The 19,169-nt window shown below is 32.5% G+C and overlaps 1 protein-coding gene across 2 annotated transcripts in view; it reads right to left on the reverse strand.

The window, feature by feature from the left end:
- LOC115229146 (protein FAM102A) overlaps window positions 1–19,169 on the reverse strand; it is a 232,310-nt gene that overhangs the window by 42,106 nt on the left and 171,035 nt on the right. For both annotated transcript variants that reach the window (XM_029799563.2, XM_029799557.2), the window contains exon 3: window positions 5,165–5,355. In XM_029799563.2, the coding sequence (XP_029655423.1) occupies window positions 5,165–5,355 (191 nt within the window). The remainder of the gene's footprint in view (window positions 1–5,164; window positions 5,356–19,169) is intronic.

The following is a 19,169-nucleotide window of genomic DNA, read 5'->3' on the forward strand; positions in this document are numbered from 1 at the left end:
TATATACACACACACACAGAGTAAATCTAAGGCTATTAAATACAATATAATAATTTATTTACTGTCCTTTCTCTATAAACCATCAGCAACACCAACGCTATCAGTCATTATGGCTGTACTTTGAAAGGAGAATTACAATAATATGCAGAGTTTGTTTCATAGTTCTAAAAACAGTTCAGTAACAAGGGTTACTGATTAACCTAGAGTTTCTGTACTCATGCAAAGTGTCTGATTCAGGACCAACATATATACAGCCCATTCAGAGATTAATTATTTGGAGTATAGGGTAGCAGTTGTGTATATTTTATCGTTCACATTTTATTCAAATGCCTTGTGGTTATTGTAATGAACAGGGGTAAGTGTGCAGGAGTCCCATTTCTTTTAATATTGTTAGAAGTAGCTGACAACATTCAGCCCAAAAGTTTAGACTAAGTGAAGCAGTTGACATTGCAGTTATTTTGATATATAAAAGTTATTTTCATCTGTATCATATGGGGAAAAAATAGCTATTTTACTATGATGTTTTAGCAAATAGTTTGGGTGTTACTAATATTTCTAGTATCTGTGGGTGGTGAAACATGTAAATGCTAATACTATGTGAGTAGGAGCAGAGGGCAGTCATTAACTTCCTCACTCCTATCGGCTGCATAAACCCGCGATATACTAAGGAGTCCAGGATATAAATTTACATATATTAGCCAGAAAAATCTGTAACGTACTGTGTGATAGTTGAACCGCAATGTACTGAGTGCGCAATAGATGAACTGCAATATGGTGAGGGATTACTCTGTGTGTGTGTGTGTATATATATATATATATATATATATATATATATATATATATATATATATACACACACACACACACACACACATGATGGGCTTTTCAGTTTCTGTCTACCAAACCCAATCACAAGCTTTAAGTCTTTATTAACTGCATACCACACAAACTTTTACCCAATCAAGTTCATTATATGATTTTTGGCTTGACTAAATTAAGGTGTACATATAGTGTTGAATTTGTGGATTACCAAACTTAATTGACTAGAAAAAAAAAATGAGGAAAAAAACTGACCAACTACCATTAAACTAATCTCCAAATATTTAAATTGAAAGAGAATATCAGATCCTTAGCTGACATATCTGTTATCAACTTCAGAGATATAATTATCTTACTCTAAAGATAATATTTAGACCTATTTTTTATGAAAATTATTCCCAACTGGGGAAATAATGCAAGAGTGACACAAATACCTACAAAAGCAACAAGAGCATATTACTATGCTAATATAGCAAAAATATATCACATTGCAAACCTGAAAAGTCACACAATTATTGCTTATAGTCATATTCATAAATATACAAATCTTTTCTTATATATACATAATTAACAGGATTAAAAGTTTCAATTATGAAGAGTTTTCTAATATACCCAATGATAAAATAACACAATTTCTGATTTTATAAGCTTTAAAGAGTATTTTCAAATTTCATAGTAAAATTAACAAGTAAAGACAGACAACACTTGTTAATGAAGTTCTTTCAAGCAATGAATTTGTCTAATCAAATTGAAAGAACCCATGCTATAAAATCTTGTGCCATCAAATTAAATATTCATCATGAATAAGAACAAAGCTTATCAAATTTAAGTACTTTCTAGTCATGTTTAATAGTCCTCTATGATAAGAGTCATAAATTTAGAACACTCTGCACCAAATAAAATTTGAATACAGCCAAAACTCTTAGAAAACAAATGCTTTTGTGTTTATTCATTCACCCATCCCACCAATAGAGTGTAGATTAAGTGGGAGGTAATTTCAATGTTTAGATATTCTGTTAAAAGCTAATAAAAGACTGATAAAATATCATTAAGTTTTGTGAAGACAGAAGACTGCAATAATGTTTAGTGGGATTTTTTTATAGGTGAAACAGTTCAGTTTAATTCCATTTCTCAAATAATCAATGATGAACTCACACATGTAAAGGAGCTAATTCTGAGATACGTCATACTCAATCTAACTGAAATAGTTCAAACTATATACTATAACAGGAAATACATTTACAAGCAGACATTAGTCAATGTAAGAGGCACAACTATAGTTGTTTTGTTGCTGTTCAGCACTAAATCAACTTGCAATTGTTTCAGTCTTCACTATTCAGTGTTAAAATCAGACAGTGTATTTATGATCATATAATCCAATGTCTTTACAGGTCTTTCTTTTCTACTACCATACTACCATACTACAAATGTCATTTGCATGTGTGTGTGTGTGTGTGTGTGTGTGTGTGTGTGCGCACACAAACACACATTACTACATTACATTCATTATTTGCTTATGGTCGTCCATTGAATTCCATGATGCTCATCTTCTCCCTCAATTGTGGAACTTTTGATGACTGTACCTCTCAAAAAGAAAAGTAACAGAGGATACAGCCTCAGAGACAAGTTGGTAATTGTAACAGCTATTCCGTGAGTTACAGCAACCATAAATCTTCAGAAGCAAGAAACCTACAGAAGTGGTAGTGTTTCGTCACCAGAGACACACACAATGCTCTAACTATTGTTGACATCCAAGATCCATACTGTCAGAGTGGCACCAGTACAATGAAGCTTTATACTGTAATTGGGGATATGTATTACTACTTGTTGTGAAAGAGAGCAAGGAAAACACAAGACAACTGGTGTTGCCTCCCAGCTGCAGGCACTGGCTGGGAAATCCAGTCTATTAGAAACTGCTTTAACCCTTTCGTTACTATATTTCTGACCAAAATACACCTCTTATGTGTTTCAATTAATTTCTAACATAATCATAAATTTAGTCTGGTTTCATTAAACAACTATAACTTTTTTATTTATCAATATATTAATGTGATTTTTGGAAGATAATTTAATGAAATGTTCTCAACCAATTCTATACTATAATTTTTGTCACAAAGTGACTCTAATTGCAGGTAGATACAGGTAAATTCAACAAAATATAAAATTATTAAAATTTTGTTCAAACATCGCTATAGAAAATGGGTTATTAGCTAATATTCAATTGGGTATACAACAAAATTTTACGATAGAATTTGTTATTCTGGGTAACTTTCTGATACCCATAATAATATTTATGGCAAAATAGTCTTAATTTCATTTAAGGTTGTGGGAAACCACTAACTATCCTTTCTTTCGCTTTGTTTACATTTAGCATAACGGTTCGTTTCCGCCGTAATGATTTCAAATAGGCTCATTCGAAAAAGTAAAAAGAAATAGTCTAAGGCTTTACTCTCCTGGGAAAGTCTGTGGCTTGGTCCAGTTTCTTCAGAAAAATCACCAAAAGAAACAGTTTTTAAATTTTCACTCCATTCAGGTGCCAATTCAATTTCTTTATCGCTGTCGGAGCTCTCGGATTCACTGTTTTCACTTTCGGAAAATCAAACATCAGATTCATTATCAAATACCACGTACTTTTTTTTTTTTCAGTCATAGAGTTAGATTTATCAAGGTCTTCAGTAGAAAATCCTTCGAATTCTGACTCGCTGCTTGATATAATGAAATTCGTATCCATTTTTTGTCAAAATTACAAATTTTGAAAACACAATAGGAACAAATTTCGGGAAAAAATCTCCCAAAATTCACGGAATTAAAATTACACTTCGATTATTGTACAAAACTGTAGATGAACTGTTTACAAAGTATAATACGTGTTTTCACGAATGTACTAAAGAGATTTGCTCTGATATTCTCATTTAAATATGAATAGGTAAATATGGGCGGGTTTGGTAAGTTTGGTCACATTAACCAAAATCTTTTTCGGGCGGCTTTGGGCGGTTTGGTAATGAAAGGGTTAAAGCTGACCACAGTAAGATTTTCTCTTGGGATATTCACCCCTAGCCTTTGTCTTCCAGACTCACAAATCATCATACACACAATTTGACAGCTATTCCTAACCGGTCAAGCAACTATATAAAAACTCCTACAGTACTGCATAATAATTATTGTATGTCAATAGACAGGAGAAACTTATCAATCCACATGAAACTTTCTATTCATAGTTAGAGCTATTATTTTACCTTTGAGTATCCGTCAGCAGTTTGCATAGATTTTTGGTAAGTCTGCCATAAAGCTGTAAGTGGTGATTTGTGAAGTCATTTACTTTGCAATTAATGATAATACCTAATTGTTTGATGGCTTTCCAGAGTTGATTTTTTTTTTTTTTTTTTCATGACAGTTACAAGCCTTGCTTTCAATAGAAATTAAAAGAATGTAAGACTATCAACCATAAATTCCTTCCTTTCCATTAAATCATTCAAACTACATTGCTGCATGAATACTTTACTATCAAGGTTGTAAATACTCTTCTCCAAGATGATCTGAAATCATTTGAGGGTAAACCCACAAGTACAATACAAAGTTGCTAGTTATCCCTTCTGTCTTAAATCTAATAAATTATCATAAATCCTTAATAAACACCAATTAGAGGTAGGCATTCTGATGTCACAGCTAAGATTCCCATTTTGATTCTTCATTGGAATTACTGGGAAAAGTATTAAAACTATGAAGTCCCTCTCCTAATAAATAGGATATTACATTGAAGAAAACAAGAAAAGTTTAATTTTTTGAGAAGCATATAAGGGCTAAGTGCCACACTACAGACCCAATGTTTATGCATTTACACTTCCATTCAAAAGTACAGGAAGCTGTTAGCTGCAGGATATTTCATGTATGAAAACAAGGAAATGGTTCATATTTCTATTTTGCTAAAGAGAAACAAACATCTCAGGTGAAATTTTTAACAAGTAACATGTAAATAGCTAAAAAGAGGAAAACACTATGCTGTACCCAGGCAAGACAATTCTGTATGCTTTATTGGCAACTGTGTTTACTTCCATTCCTCAGCTGATTATTAATAGAAACAGCATCCCAGTATAAAACAATTTCCACAACAAAACAACTCATCACACCCATGCAAGCAGAGAAAGACAAATGTAAAGCAGCAAATACAATAAAAAAGCCCTCAAATGTCAACTTTTAAAATGCAAAAATTTTCAAAATATTATTACAACTACTTGATTCTAAAAGTGAGAATACTCCATTAAATGTGGGTGTTGCTGCATAATTAACCCTTTGTTGTAAAAATTTGAAATAGTTTATATGAAGTATGAAAAGAAAAGCTACTTACACTTTGAAAACTGGATCACCAGAGAGTAATGTCATTTCAATAGTCACTTTTAATGTGGAATTATCTTGCCGATTCTTATAGTCATAACCATTCAGAAGGTATTTTCTAGACAGGATACCAGCTCCTGCAAATTCTGATAGGTTGATGTCTGCAAAACCAAGCTTTTGATATGATCGTCCTCCTTTTAGCTCCTGCAAGTCAAAAGGAAATATAAATATAAACACATTATGTGAATTGATAAAATAAATATACATAAAATATAAGATATAAGTCAGATTATATTCACATGGAGGATGATGAAACATACAAGTAAAACAGAATTACAGATTGAAACAGTTTCATTAAAATCTTCCACAATATCAAAATTTTATTTAGAAAGAAAAAAAGAATAATAATTAGTTTGGACTGTTAACTGTAAGCCTTAGAGAGTGATCTATTTAAATGTTCACTTTGGTTTGTGAGATGTTTACAGAATCATTTAGTATAATGGGTCAACTAAAGCCTTGGGAGTGGAATTTGGTAGATGGTGTATATATGTATATATGGTGACTGATAAATTCCACCATAGGTAAATTCCACCACGGTATATTCTGCCATGGTAAATTTCACCATAGGTGAAATTATCATTGTTATTATTATCATCAGCATTATTATTATATTACATGGGTTACGATAGGAAATGAAAAAAGAATGGATAAAAAATAATATCATTAATGTCAATGAATACAAAAAGTATTGGGGAGAAAAAAATAATTATGGAATAATCACACAAAGAAAATACATGGTGAATACTTGAAAGGTCTGAAAGAGGAAGCAGTATCAAAAAGAGACTCATTGAAATTTAGGTAGGCAGAGAGACATAGATGTGTGTGTTTACGTCTCCTTATCTCAACATTGGATGATAGTTGTAAAATGATTGTCACAGTCGTACAAACAGAATTATTTATTTTCAATATTCAGCAAGAACATAACTAGCCATGGGGAAATATCTAGTTTGGAGGCAGACAAAAGTTGGCACCAGGAAGAGCATCCAGTCATAGAAAATCTGCCAGAATATACTGTGTCACTCCACAAAAGGATGGAAAAAATGAATGTGCATAGATTTCCATATCTATTCTCAAACCTTACAAAGTGTCACTGGTGATATATAAAGTGTGCCACATACAATATCAGTGATGGAGATTTATGTTGACACCCTAAGTCTTGAAAGCTTAATATCAACTAAAAGCAGCTAGTCTATCAAACTAATGCATGCACATGCATACTCTCTGTTTGATAAGTTAACAAGATTCATATTATTTGGACCATCTTCATAACCTAATTCATTTTCCAGTTTTAAAATGTTATAGGTTTAAAAAGTTGTCAAGCTTAAATTTAAAATAAAAAGGAAAAATTATGTGAATAAATATCAAATGTCATTATAGTAACAGATATCTTTTTCTAGAAGTTAACGACAATTTTTATAAAGTTGCAGAACTCACAATTCTGTTTAAGTAGTTTGCAGAGAAGACAATTAAAACGTGTGTATAAAAACACATATCTAAAATTATAGTAATTAATTTTATTTCAGTTAGTTCAGCTTTTCTTTTTGTTATGTATTTACATTTATTTTGTGTTACTTTATGGGTTAATGTTAAAGGAATAAAATTAATTTGAGAGTTCAACAGATGCAAGATTTTTAATTAATATTGACTTAGAAATGAATAAAAAATGTCACTGATAAACTGACATAAACTACCAATATTTTAATTAATATTGAACATCTTGTTGGCACTGTACCAACCCTAAATATAGATATTCCATCTCTTAAGTTAATTACAATAGAATACACTACAGAAATTACTTGGCAGATGTTTATTCAGGAAATAAATGTACTAGAAGTTCCTCCCAAATATAAACAAACTTGTATAATATAAGCAATCTTCTTACAGCACAATTGCTGTAATGTATACAAATACATATTGTACAACATTTTAAGTTCTTTACTTTCAAGAGTAAAGTAAAAATGTCCCAGTAATAAAATGTTAAACTTTATGGCTAAGGCTGCTGCATCTCACAGTCTTGCTGTAATTTAGTTTATTGCTGGTTGTAAATAGTAGAACTTCAGCAGAATAAATATTTAACTATCATGGAATCTCATGGGTTCAAACAAATTTTCTTCAATCAAAATGTCATGTGATGACAGATGACAACATTTAAAAAAACAAAATCATATACAGGTAAGTATTTGTAGGATAACCAGTCACATTTCAGTTGCACCTGTATCAAAACTTAACAAATTCAACTATTCTTTATTAGCTGAAGCGGGGACGCAGAAAAGCTTACATAACACATGAAAGTTCTTAAAAGTACCAAACTAAATGCACAGAAGTAGTTAGTTTGAAGCCGAAACTAACTTTTTTCAACAAAACAAGTATCAAAAGTATACAAAGATCAATTCAATAAACTATATCTTCACACTACAAAAATTGGCTATTTGGCTACAAAAGAAATCAATAATTTTGAATATGTAAGGTTCAGCAAAGCAAAGATATTTAACTGAGAATTAGAACCTTGGAACCTAAAGAGTAAAATAAATGCTGAACTGATACATAGGAAAAGACAAATACAAAATATACAATAAAAATGAAGACTAATTTGAATTACTAGAGGCTCAGATTTAGAATATAAGAATTAAAATTCCATTCAAAAGCACAGGAAGCTGTTAGCTGCAGGATATTTCATGTATGAAAACAAGGAAATGGTTCATATTTCTACTTTGCTAAAGAGAAACAAACATCTCAGGTGAAATTTTTAACAAGTAACATGTAAATAGCTAAATAGAGAAAAACTAGAACAGTAATAGCTCTCAGTTTTTTTTTTTTTTTTTTTTTAAATGTAATATGGAGAACCTACAATAATTTGAACATGAAAAACCATTCATTGTAAGGTCAAGACAAAAGAAAGGCAGAGAAGCTAATTTTAAAAAATGTTAACCTGAAATGTAACAAACCCGTCTCAATACATCTTTCTGCATCTACCTTTGTATGTATATTTTTATGTGGCAAATACAATGGAGTAAAATCAAGGTTCCATTCAATTATAATCCAGTTGATTCCTAGCTGGAAGCATTTTACATGAAAAGAATCTAATTGTTGCACCATTCTTTCACCTTCCTTTAAAAGGAATCATTAAGAGGGTAACAGCACATCAAGCTTCTAACAATCATTGAGCTCTGTAAACTATAAATTCACATTCAATTTTCATCTAATTTGAAGAGACAAAACTCATAAGTACCAACAAACATATATACACCAATTACAAAGTTTAATTAATATATGAATCTTTTTAATTTAACCCTATTCTCATAGGCTTCAGTTAAATTTGCAAAATAAAGATTTAATAGGACTTTGTAAATTGACTAGTATTTCATATAGACAAAATAATCATTTTTTTAACTTGATAATTATCAGATTACTAGAAATAATAAGTTTTAATTTAAGAAGGGTTATACCTTATAAACAGTTCATACTCAGTGTGATTAATATGAAAAGAACTAACAGTTTAAATCTGATGGTTTTTATCTTCTATTGTTGTCTACCAACTTCTAACTTCCAGTATTTTAAACTGCACTAGCTACACCTGATACTCCATCAAATACAATTAGATATTAAACCACTGGCTTATTTATTTTTCCTCATGTTGCAAGCAGAAACTGATTTGATACATCAGAAAATAAGCAATTTCCTCATGCAACGAAAATGCCTCTGCATAATTGCACAAACTACTAGATACACCAGCAAAACAGACCTCAAATTTTTCCTATCTTAAAACGGAAGCGCACATTGGACAATGCATTGCCTAAGAGAAAGAGCAGATGATGGTAGTTTTTGCTTAATGAACAACAAATTTGCTTAAATATTTTATTTAAAAACTTGATGTCAATATTAAACTTTAAGTTGTACTCGTAGAAAGTTATAGACAGAACTAACCATATAAAAAAAATTAATATGTCCTTAACTGTCCTAACAGAGTTTTAATGAATAGCAAATCCAATGCATTCACAGATATTATTCATAGAAAAATGAGATTGTTCAGCATGAATACTAGCCACTTCGAGAACACATTCTTTCTATAATTGAAGTAAATCTAAATTTGCTCATATTACTTCAAAATCAATGTTATATAGATGGTTTTTGACATGTTACATGATGAAAGAATGAATTCAAATGAACAGAATTTTAAAATAACCAATATGATAAAAAAAGTATATTTTTCTTCTCCAGTTTAAATCTATGTTATCAAAAACTGAATGAGCTTGTACCACCGCCTTTCTCCAGTTACTTCTAACCTTTTATCAAGTTGTTTTCTCTATACCTTTTGTAGCCTTTCTACAATTGTTCATATTCGGAACATGCTGATTTGATTCCAATTCTATTAAAAAACACTCCAATCACCACTTTCTTGCTTCTCAACATGACACATCTTTTCTAAACTCCAACATTCAACAATAAAATAATCCAACTCTCCAAAAGTCTTCAATACTCACTTATAGCTCCTACATATATATCCTCCAACTGTATCTTCAAATATTTCAAATCACACATAAATGGACTAATTCACTCTCATTAAAAATTTTTTTAAATTACAAAAATTCATATGGTACATACACAGCTCATTTTGATTTTGTTAGTGAATTTCATTTTGAAATTTACAAAACCAGCAGCTATTGACAACCTGATAAAAAGATATTTGATCTACTCTTTCAAAGAAAAAAGTATTTAAGGTTATATCAGATTAAACATTTGTTTAGTTACATCAGCTTGTTTGCAAGTTTCTACATTACAGATACACTAAACTATTGACTAAAGACATAAGAGTAAATATTCTAAATTTCTATTCAATATTTTCTATCAGATTAAAATTTGCATATATTGTAAATATTAATATTTGACACACACAGTTCATATTTACATCCATTTTCCCATAGGTTAGACAAATATGTTATTGAGACATTTTCTTACAACAGGATGCTATTCATGTCACTAACTCTTATCTGCATTATTTACAATTGATGAATATTTGTCCTCATCTTGTTTATTGTTAACACGTTTCGGCTGATATACCCTCTAGCCTTCATCAGGTGTCTTGGGGAAATTTCGAACCTGGGTTCTCATTCATAAGGTATTTTTCAATGTTGTTGTTATTATTATTATTATTATTATTATTACTATTATTATTCAGGTCACTGCCTGGAATCGAACTCGGAATCTTGGGGTTAGTAGCTCACATTCTTAACCACTACGCCATATACCCGTGAGCATATGGTGTAGTGGCTATCTGCTTTTCAAATAAGAGATCTCTTATCTGCTTTTCAAATAAGGGATCTCTTACTTCAGACAGCTTCAAAAGCACAAAGTGAACAACTTGTTGACAGAAGAAATGACAAATCACTGATCATAAGACATGATCAAATGTAAACAAACACAACTATAGACATATAGGACAGGCTTCTTTCAGTTTCCATCTGCTAAATTCACCCCACTCACAAGGCTTTGGTCAGCCCAAATCTATAGCAGAAGACATCTGCCTGAGGTGTGATGCAGTGAGATTGAATCCAAAACTGTGTTGGGAAGTGAACATTTCAACCACACAGCTATGCTTGTGTGTATGTATGTACATACACATGCATATATACACACACACACACACGCATGCATATACATTCATATATGCACAAATTTACAAGCATATATACATACATAAATATATGTAGACACACACACACACACATATATATATATAATTGCGAAGATGATCTGGTTCTTGACTGATGACTGAGAGCTTCGAAAGTCCCGTCTGTGTTTTTTTGTCGTCTTCAAAATGTTTCACGTTCTTGTCCCAGTTTGTGTTTTTTTAACGTTTACCTATATATATATATATATATATATATATATATATATATATATATATATATATAATTATTTATATATGCATGGAGAAACATGTAAAATGAACAAATGAAAAATCTATACAAATATACACATATGCACCTATACATATATATCATGTTTATTATATAAAAAAAAAAGGAAAATAAAAATAAAGTAACCCTACTTGAGTTTCACATGGCAACAGATTGCTAATAGCTGCCCAAAGAAACTCCAATAGCCTGTCATTCTTTGATATACTAAATATATCTTTCCACTCAACACAGGTATTTTAGTTCTATATCAGATAATGTTTGTACATTATATATTCATCATCATCATCATTGATTAACATCCATTTTCCATGCTGGCATTGGTTGGACAGTTTGACTGAGGTCTGGAAAGCCAGTGGTTGCACCAGGCTCCAATCTAATCTGGCAATGTTTCTACAGTTGGGTGCCTTTCCTAATGTCAATCACTTGGAGAGTATAGTGGGTACTTTTTACATGCCACCAGCACAGGAGCCAGTCAGGCGGACCTGACATTGACCACGTTCAGATGGTGCTTTTTACATGACACCGGCATGGAAGCCAGTCAGGGGGAACCGGCATCAACCACATTCGGATGATGCATTTTATGTGCCACCGGAACAAGGGACAGTCATGGGGCACTGGCATCAGCTATAATTTTGGTTGACTCAACAGGTCTTCCAAAGCATATCATATTGCCCGACGCATCAAGAGTACTTTTAAATGGTCTGGATATGCAACACTGGTATCAGCCATGGCCGCGATCTCACTTTAGTTGCCTGGTCTTCTCAATCACAACACATCTCCAAAGGTCTTGGTTTCCTGTCATTGTCTCTGTGAGGCCCAATGTTCTGGGGGTTAATATAATTGGTTGTTCTTTTCCTTAGAAATTAACAAGGTTGACCTCTCATTAATAGGTACTGTAATTGTCAAAAAGTAAAAGTCTTCGACAATTTATCTGCATTGCTGTGAAAACAAATACTGTATAAAGTACTAACATATGTATTTGTGCACACGTGCACATATATTATGTACTAGCAGTATCGCCCGGCGTTGCTCAGGTTTGTAAGGGAAATAACTATAAAGCATTTTTAGAGAGTTATAGCCAAAAAATAGCAAAAAAAATGGGGGGGGAAATGATGGTAAATTTTTTTGAGAGTTAAAAAAGGTGGAGTTGCGTCCCCTAGACGGTCTGTGGTTTGGATTTCTGATTCTCGACCCCATGTCGAATTTATCGATTTTTTTCAGAACTGGGGGAACTTTTCAAAATTTTCGCTGCGTTAGTTTTGAATTATGACATTGGGCTATGTGTGTGTCAAGTTTCATCAGAATCGGTTGAAAGCCGTGATCAGAGTGAGGGTACGAGAAAACAGACACACAGAAAACGCACAGACAAACTGCTGTTTATATAGAGAGAGATAAACAACAAACTTTTTATTTCACCATTTCACTCCCTTATGCTCTCTCTTTAGCTAAAACATTTAATCTATTTTATTTTCTCTCCTCTGTCTTTCACTCTTCTTTTGTTTCCATCAATCGGCTTCTTTTTCACACACACACATTCCCTCCCACTCTCTCAACATTGACTTTTTCTACATGTAGGGAGTGAGGTGTAAGTTGTGGAGAAGGACCAAAAGAGAGAGGTTGTTGGTATGAGAAGAGGCATGGTTTGCTTAAAGAGAGAAGTGATTGTTATAATGGGCAGTTGGGGAGCGGTCTGGAAATGTGTGATTTAACCACTTTGTTTTTTAAAAAAGGTCATGTACAAACAACAACTTGCTAATTATAACAAGAAATATTATAAATGTGTGTGTGTGTGTGTGTGTGTGTGTGTGTGTGTGTGTGCAGTGCAGTGCAGTGCTGAATATTTGTGTTTACATATGGAAGGAATATCCTACACAAAGTAGAGTGTGTCTATTTTATTACAAACTTCTAGAACCCTAACAGTTTCATGTAGTTCACACAAATCATTTATTCAAGTGGCAATATGTAACAGACTAAAAATACAAAAAGTTTATATATATATATATATATATATATATATATATATATAAAAGCATGTTTATGCTTAATGTAATTCTCAGACAACCTGACACTATGTGACCCTTTGACTTAGAGGTACAAACCAACTAATGGATTGCTAAACAATTTCCAGTTAACCATTTTCATTCACAGAGTCTAAGGCTACAGAAAATGACATTTGTCCAAGAACCAATTTGATGGGTTCAAGCCTGGAACCTCATAGCTGCAAAGCAGACTTCTTAACCATTCAGCCAGGATGCAATAGTATAACTTTAGTTGTACAATAACAATGTTTCAATAAATGAAAAGAAATAAAAATAATCCAATGACTCTCATGGAGAAAGATAGTGTCAAGAACTGCAAGGGAATAAGTAGTAAGGCACTGTGTTAAGCTATTGTCTCTTAACATAAATTGAATGCTTCACATGAAAACATTGTGCTGCTCATGATAAATTCCAATGCCTAAGCTGATGCAAGATCTATTACTTGGCATCGATATACAATGCTTCTTGTGTTGTGATGATATTAAATGACAGAAGTTATCAATAGTATGCCTTCTTAATCAACAAATAATAAAGAAACACAATGTCTAGTTAAAAATTGCATCATTTAATGTCACAGAGTTTGGCTACAAGTAACAAAAACATCCTCTGTACTATGTTAAGTATTTGTTCAATTTGTGTCCAGACATAAGTTCATATCAAAAATAACCAAAATAACTTCACTTCTTTTGCCATGTAAACATGATGATTGTCATGTCTTACGAACTTTCCACAAAAATCGATAGCTGTATGCACAAATATATACAAATGTACATGTAGATATCTATGTATGTGTGCATGTATGTATCTAACAATGTGTGCATGTTTATATTCTGGTTTTATTTTACAAATTTCTTACCAATGCAAAAACAATTTCTATCCCAGAAACAAGGCTCTTTCACCAACTGGGTAGTTGTGTACATATGTGAGTATATTTGCAGAGAAATGAGTGTTCATGTTTCTTTTGTAATGAAACAATATTAACAAGCCTCAAATAATACTAATAATTATTTCCATAAAAAGAAAATGACTCCACAAAGAAAAGTACAGTTATCTTTCTCAAATTCAAATATTACAAAGAATAGGAGAGAAACTAACAAAAAAAAAACATGTTCATCTTGTTTAGCCTTAATATGTGGGAGATAAACAAATGAAAGTAGAGAACAAATAGGAAGTGAGAGAAAAAGAATAAGAAACAAAAACAAAAAATAAATGGTGACAATAAACAGTATTATTAGAGGTGCATCCCACCACTTACTATGATAGTGACTACATTGTCCCAAACAATACTAGACAGCCTGCAACAGACTTTAGTAAATGTAATATGGGGGACAACCAACACTACAAAGATAAAACCCTCATACAACTACAAAACAACCTGAACATGAACAATAGACCACTGTTTTCATAGTTTCTTTCTTTTCTCTCTGTATTCCTTATTTCATTTATCTTCACATGGGTGTTCCATTTCATAGCAATTTCTTAGCCTTTATTGCTAGTTTGAATTTCCTTGAAGGAATGGAGATTACAATGTAAGTTTAGCCCTACCTACATTCTTTTCAAATGTAACAAACAACATAAATGCGACAGGTGGCAGGAGAATAAAGTCTTTTTTACTGAAGAGGAAAGGCCTTCCTATATCAAATAGTTATTCTTTAGTCTCAGTTCATTCCTAATTAAGCAGAGCTATGGTCAAAAGTATTTTAGCCATAAACTTGCAGTGTTTATGTAAATCTAGTAAACATTAAGCATGTGGTTTTTGGTTCAGTCCCACTGTGCAGTATCTTGCCAAAGCCTTGTGAGTTGAATCTGGTAAATGGAAACTGAAAAAGCACATTGTGTGTGTATACCCTTGTCTAAACATGTAATGGTTATATATGAGCATCATGGTCATTTGAGTAAGGTTGTTTGTTTCCAGTTTTCTGTGAGAAACATATCTAGCTATGCTAAAATGTTAGCTTGCTTGGAACAAATTAGGGTTGGTGTCAGGAAAAGCATCTGCCCATATGAAATCTGTGTGACCCATACAAACATGAATAGTGGATGTTAATTAGTGAGGATGAAAAAGATTTGAAGAAATTTAGCTGCTATTTTTAGCAGGATAATAACCTAATCATACTCTCCCTGGAACAAGAACACCTGGTAGGAATTTCTGATCAGCAAATCTCTAAATTGTTGTTTGAATCCATTGACTCATAATACCAATTTCTGATGCAAAGAAAGTGAGCTAATGTATTCACCAGACAAACATTCCTCTCAGATTTGTTTTCTTATATCAGTATCTTGCTCAATAGTCAGAACAGAGGAAGAATTACTGCATTTCTCTCCTTACTGATCATCAGCTGGTTAGCTATAGTAGGTTCATAATTCTGCCAATATGTTACAAGGTATTCAAATGTTATGTGTTGGTTATTAGCTATTACAATCTGCAATCTGATTCAACTATTATTTACCTACAGCCATCATTACCATCAACTATTTTAAGTTTAAGTTTGTCTCTTTTCATGTTGGTATGAGTTGGATGGGTCCCACAATGTCTCTCCACTGACAGTAGTTCTTTAGAAACTGGCATTCAACATCAAAGAAAAACCAACAATCTCAGTTATTGTACATGTTAATTTGGCACAGGTTGATTCTTTCTAGTTACTCCTTTGTTTTTACTATGGCATATACAGTTGGATGAGAACAAATCATTTTACAGAATGGACGGGATGGATTTTATCATACCACCATATGTACATGTGTGAGAGAGAGAGTGAGAAAGAGAGATATACTTAGATACACAGATGGGTGAAGTAAAACAATGCTTGGATCTAAAAGCTCATCATTTGTTATGTGTTCTATTATTAAGACAGCATTAGAATTGAGAGTTTATATGGTGACTCACAAACTTAACATTGTAAATATAAATTAGATGCTTACCATCTGCTCCAATATGTTAGCAAATTACTTTTTTGATTTAAAATAACTAGACTACACAGACAGAATTATAAGTTTATGCAGTCTGAAAAAGTACTTTACTACAGAGCTGTCAGACGTTTTTCTTTCGGTACTGACTCATTGTCCAATTTAGTTTTGAAGCCCTGACAATTCATAGAGTGCACCACACAGCCCTTGGAATTTCTTTGAAGAATGATTTGGTTGTTGTATCACTAGTCTAAGGAATTTACTGCTTGACTTCAAGCCAACACGGAAGTCTTTATGATCGTTATTTTTTATTTTATTTATTTTTTTACTTTTTTGCCAATTGGAACATCTGGTGTCTATAGATAACAGTAACCAGTTGCTTCACAAATCAATAGAGATCAATAGTAAAACTATTGATGTATAAGAATAATGCCAAATTCTCACATGTTAACAGAATGACAAAAGCCTTAAAAACTTTCCTCTAATGAAACAACCCATCCCTATGTGTCACAACAAATGTAAACAATACATCTATACAATATGTTTAAGGGCAGAAAAAGAGGGACTATGCAGGTTTTAATTCTAGTTGGAATCATCGTCAACAATTGTGCACCCAGTATTTCATAATAGTCAGTTTAAAATACATTAACATGTATTATCGCATCAATGTTATTATAAACTTCATCTTATTTTGTACTATTTCTGTCTTTTTTTTTTTTTGTACTATAAAATAGGCTTGGTGTTAAAAGAGAGAAAATGCATTTTTTAAGAGTCAGTAAATTGATCAGATACTTGTGTAGTAGGTGACTTCCTATCTCTATACTCCCACTGAAGGGAGATCTTTAGTCTTATGGGTTATGACCTCACAAGTGCTGGTGTTGTGAGAAAGACCACCCACTACTCTATGTAAAGTGAATGGTGTTCAGAAAAACCATGCTAAAACAAACACTGGAGCAGTCCTCCATCTTGTCAGACCTGTTGAATCATCCAAGTCATGCCTGTTGAATCATTTAAACCATATTTTGATGATAGTAGTGCTGTTGATGATGATGATCTACAACAGGTAGGTCAATTTTTGAAATATCATTTCAGCTTTTAGTTTACTGAAATCTAACCCACAACAAATTAACTTTATACTTTTTACAGCTTCCCTCTCACAGGTATGAAACTGACTACATTGTCATTAGTGAATCTTCTATGTTTATCAATACCAACTCTTGTCCCTTCTATCATCTCACAATTGCCACACCTGTTAAATCTAATAAACACTTTCCCAGTCCTTTACATTGATTCAACCCATTTCTCAAAGCAATTCCAAATGGGAAGGAAAACACACCAATACCCAAGTGGATAGGAAAACATTGGTAATGTGTATAATGTGTATAGAATAAACATTAGCAATGTTTTTCTACCTGCCACTTCAAGAGGACTTTATGAAAAACAGTAGACCTTGCCCTTCCACTTCATGCAAGCAAATAATATATTAAATGACATGTAACATGACTGAATGATAATCTTTTAACTACATAAGCACTGATGTGAAATTAACACATTTTGCTAATTACAAACTATAATCAAATAAAGCTAATCGTTATCTGAAGCTCATTGCTAAAATAACATTATCTTATAGTATTATGCTTATGCAGTGGTGCATGCTTTATCTTTTTGTTCTTATCTTTGTGGAGATAGATATGCAGCGTTTAGTTAGATGACCCAGATTATGGCACATGCATCAATCCATTCTTGCATGTCATATGAATAAGTAAAGAAAACAGAGTCAGACTGTATTAACCCTAGAGGAGAATTTGATGACAAAGTGGTTATAGAACATATGAATATAAATAGATTATCATTGTCATTATTCTACATCCATCTTCCTACACTGGCAGACATTGAACAGGTCTGTTACAGTTTTGGACCACCATTTGCCACAGTCCTCCATCATCTGATACATAGAACAGCAGAGAAAACTGCCAGATCTTTGCAGATGTTGTGTATGTCATATTTTTCACAAAATTATTTACACATCTATTTTTGATGATTATCAAAAATAGATGTGTAAATAATTTTCTAACTACCATAATGATCAATTGAAAAAACTTCATCAGTTAACATCCACTTTCCCATGCTTCCATGTACTAGATGGAATTTGTTGAAGCAGGTTTTCTATAATCAGATGCCCTCTCTGTTACCAACCCTTATCTGTTTCCAAGCACGGTAATATTTCCCCATGGCCAGACATGTTTTTCATAGAAGACTGGAAACAAACAACAAGGCTTGTATGATGGTGATGCTTATTTATAACCATCACACAATGTCAGTATAAGGACACACACGGGCTTCTTTCAGTTTCCATCAACCAAGTCTACATACAAGGATTTAGTTTACTTGGAGCTATAGTAGTAGACATCCAAGATACTGTGTGGTGTGACTGAACCTGGGACCAGAAGTTGAGAAGCAAAATTCTTAGCCACATAGCCATCCCAGCACCTACAACCACATTTGCACTTATGCATTAAATAATTTCTATTTTTTTAATAAATTTAGTGAACTCTAACTCACAGAAAATATTTTACATTCATTTTGAAAAAAAAACCCATAGATATCATGGGTACCAATTATTTTAAAAAAGAAATTTCTTCATTGTATACATGTTAAAGTTTGTAGAGCTTTTAAAGTGGTTGGTGATAGGAAAGACATCCAGTCATAAAGAACCAAACTAAAAATAAAAACTGCAAGCAAAATGTAGTCCTCCAAGCCATCTAGGAAAACCGTAACTCTAAATAAGAACTGATTCAGATCTTGACAACTTGTCCAACTGAAACCAGCATAGAAAATTGACATAACATGATTTTTTACATGTTTCAGAGTCATAAGACTACAGCCATGCTGGGGCATCTACCACAATACTTCTTTCTTTTAAGCTTGGTACTTATTCTGTTAGTATCTGTTTTCAAACAGCTAAGTTACAGGGATGTAAACACACCAACACTAATTGTCAAGTGGTGGGGTGGGGGCACAAAGACACACACACACACACACACACACACACACACACACAACAGACTTCTTTCAGTTTCCTTCTATCAAATCCACT

This window comes from Octopus sinensis, linkage group LG2 (assembly GCF_006345805.1).
Source record: "Octopus sinensis linkage group LG2, ASM634580v1, whole genome shotgun sequence".
Taxonomy (NCBI): Eukaryota; Metazoa; Mollusca; class Cephalopoda; order Octopoda; family Octopodidae; genus Octopus; species Octopus sinensis.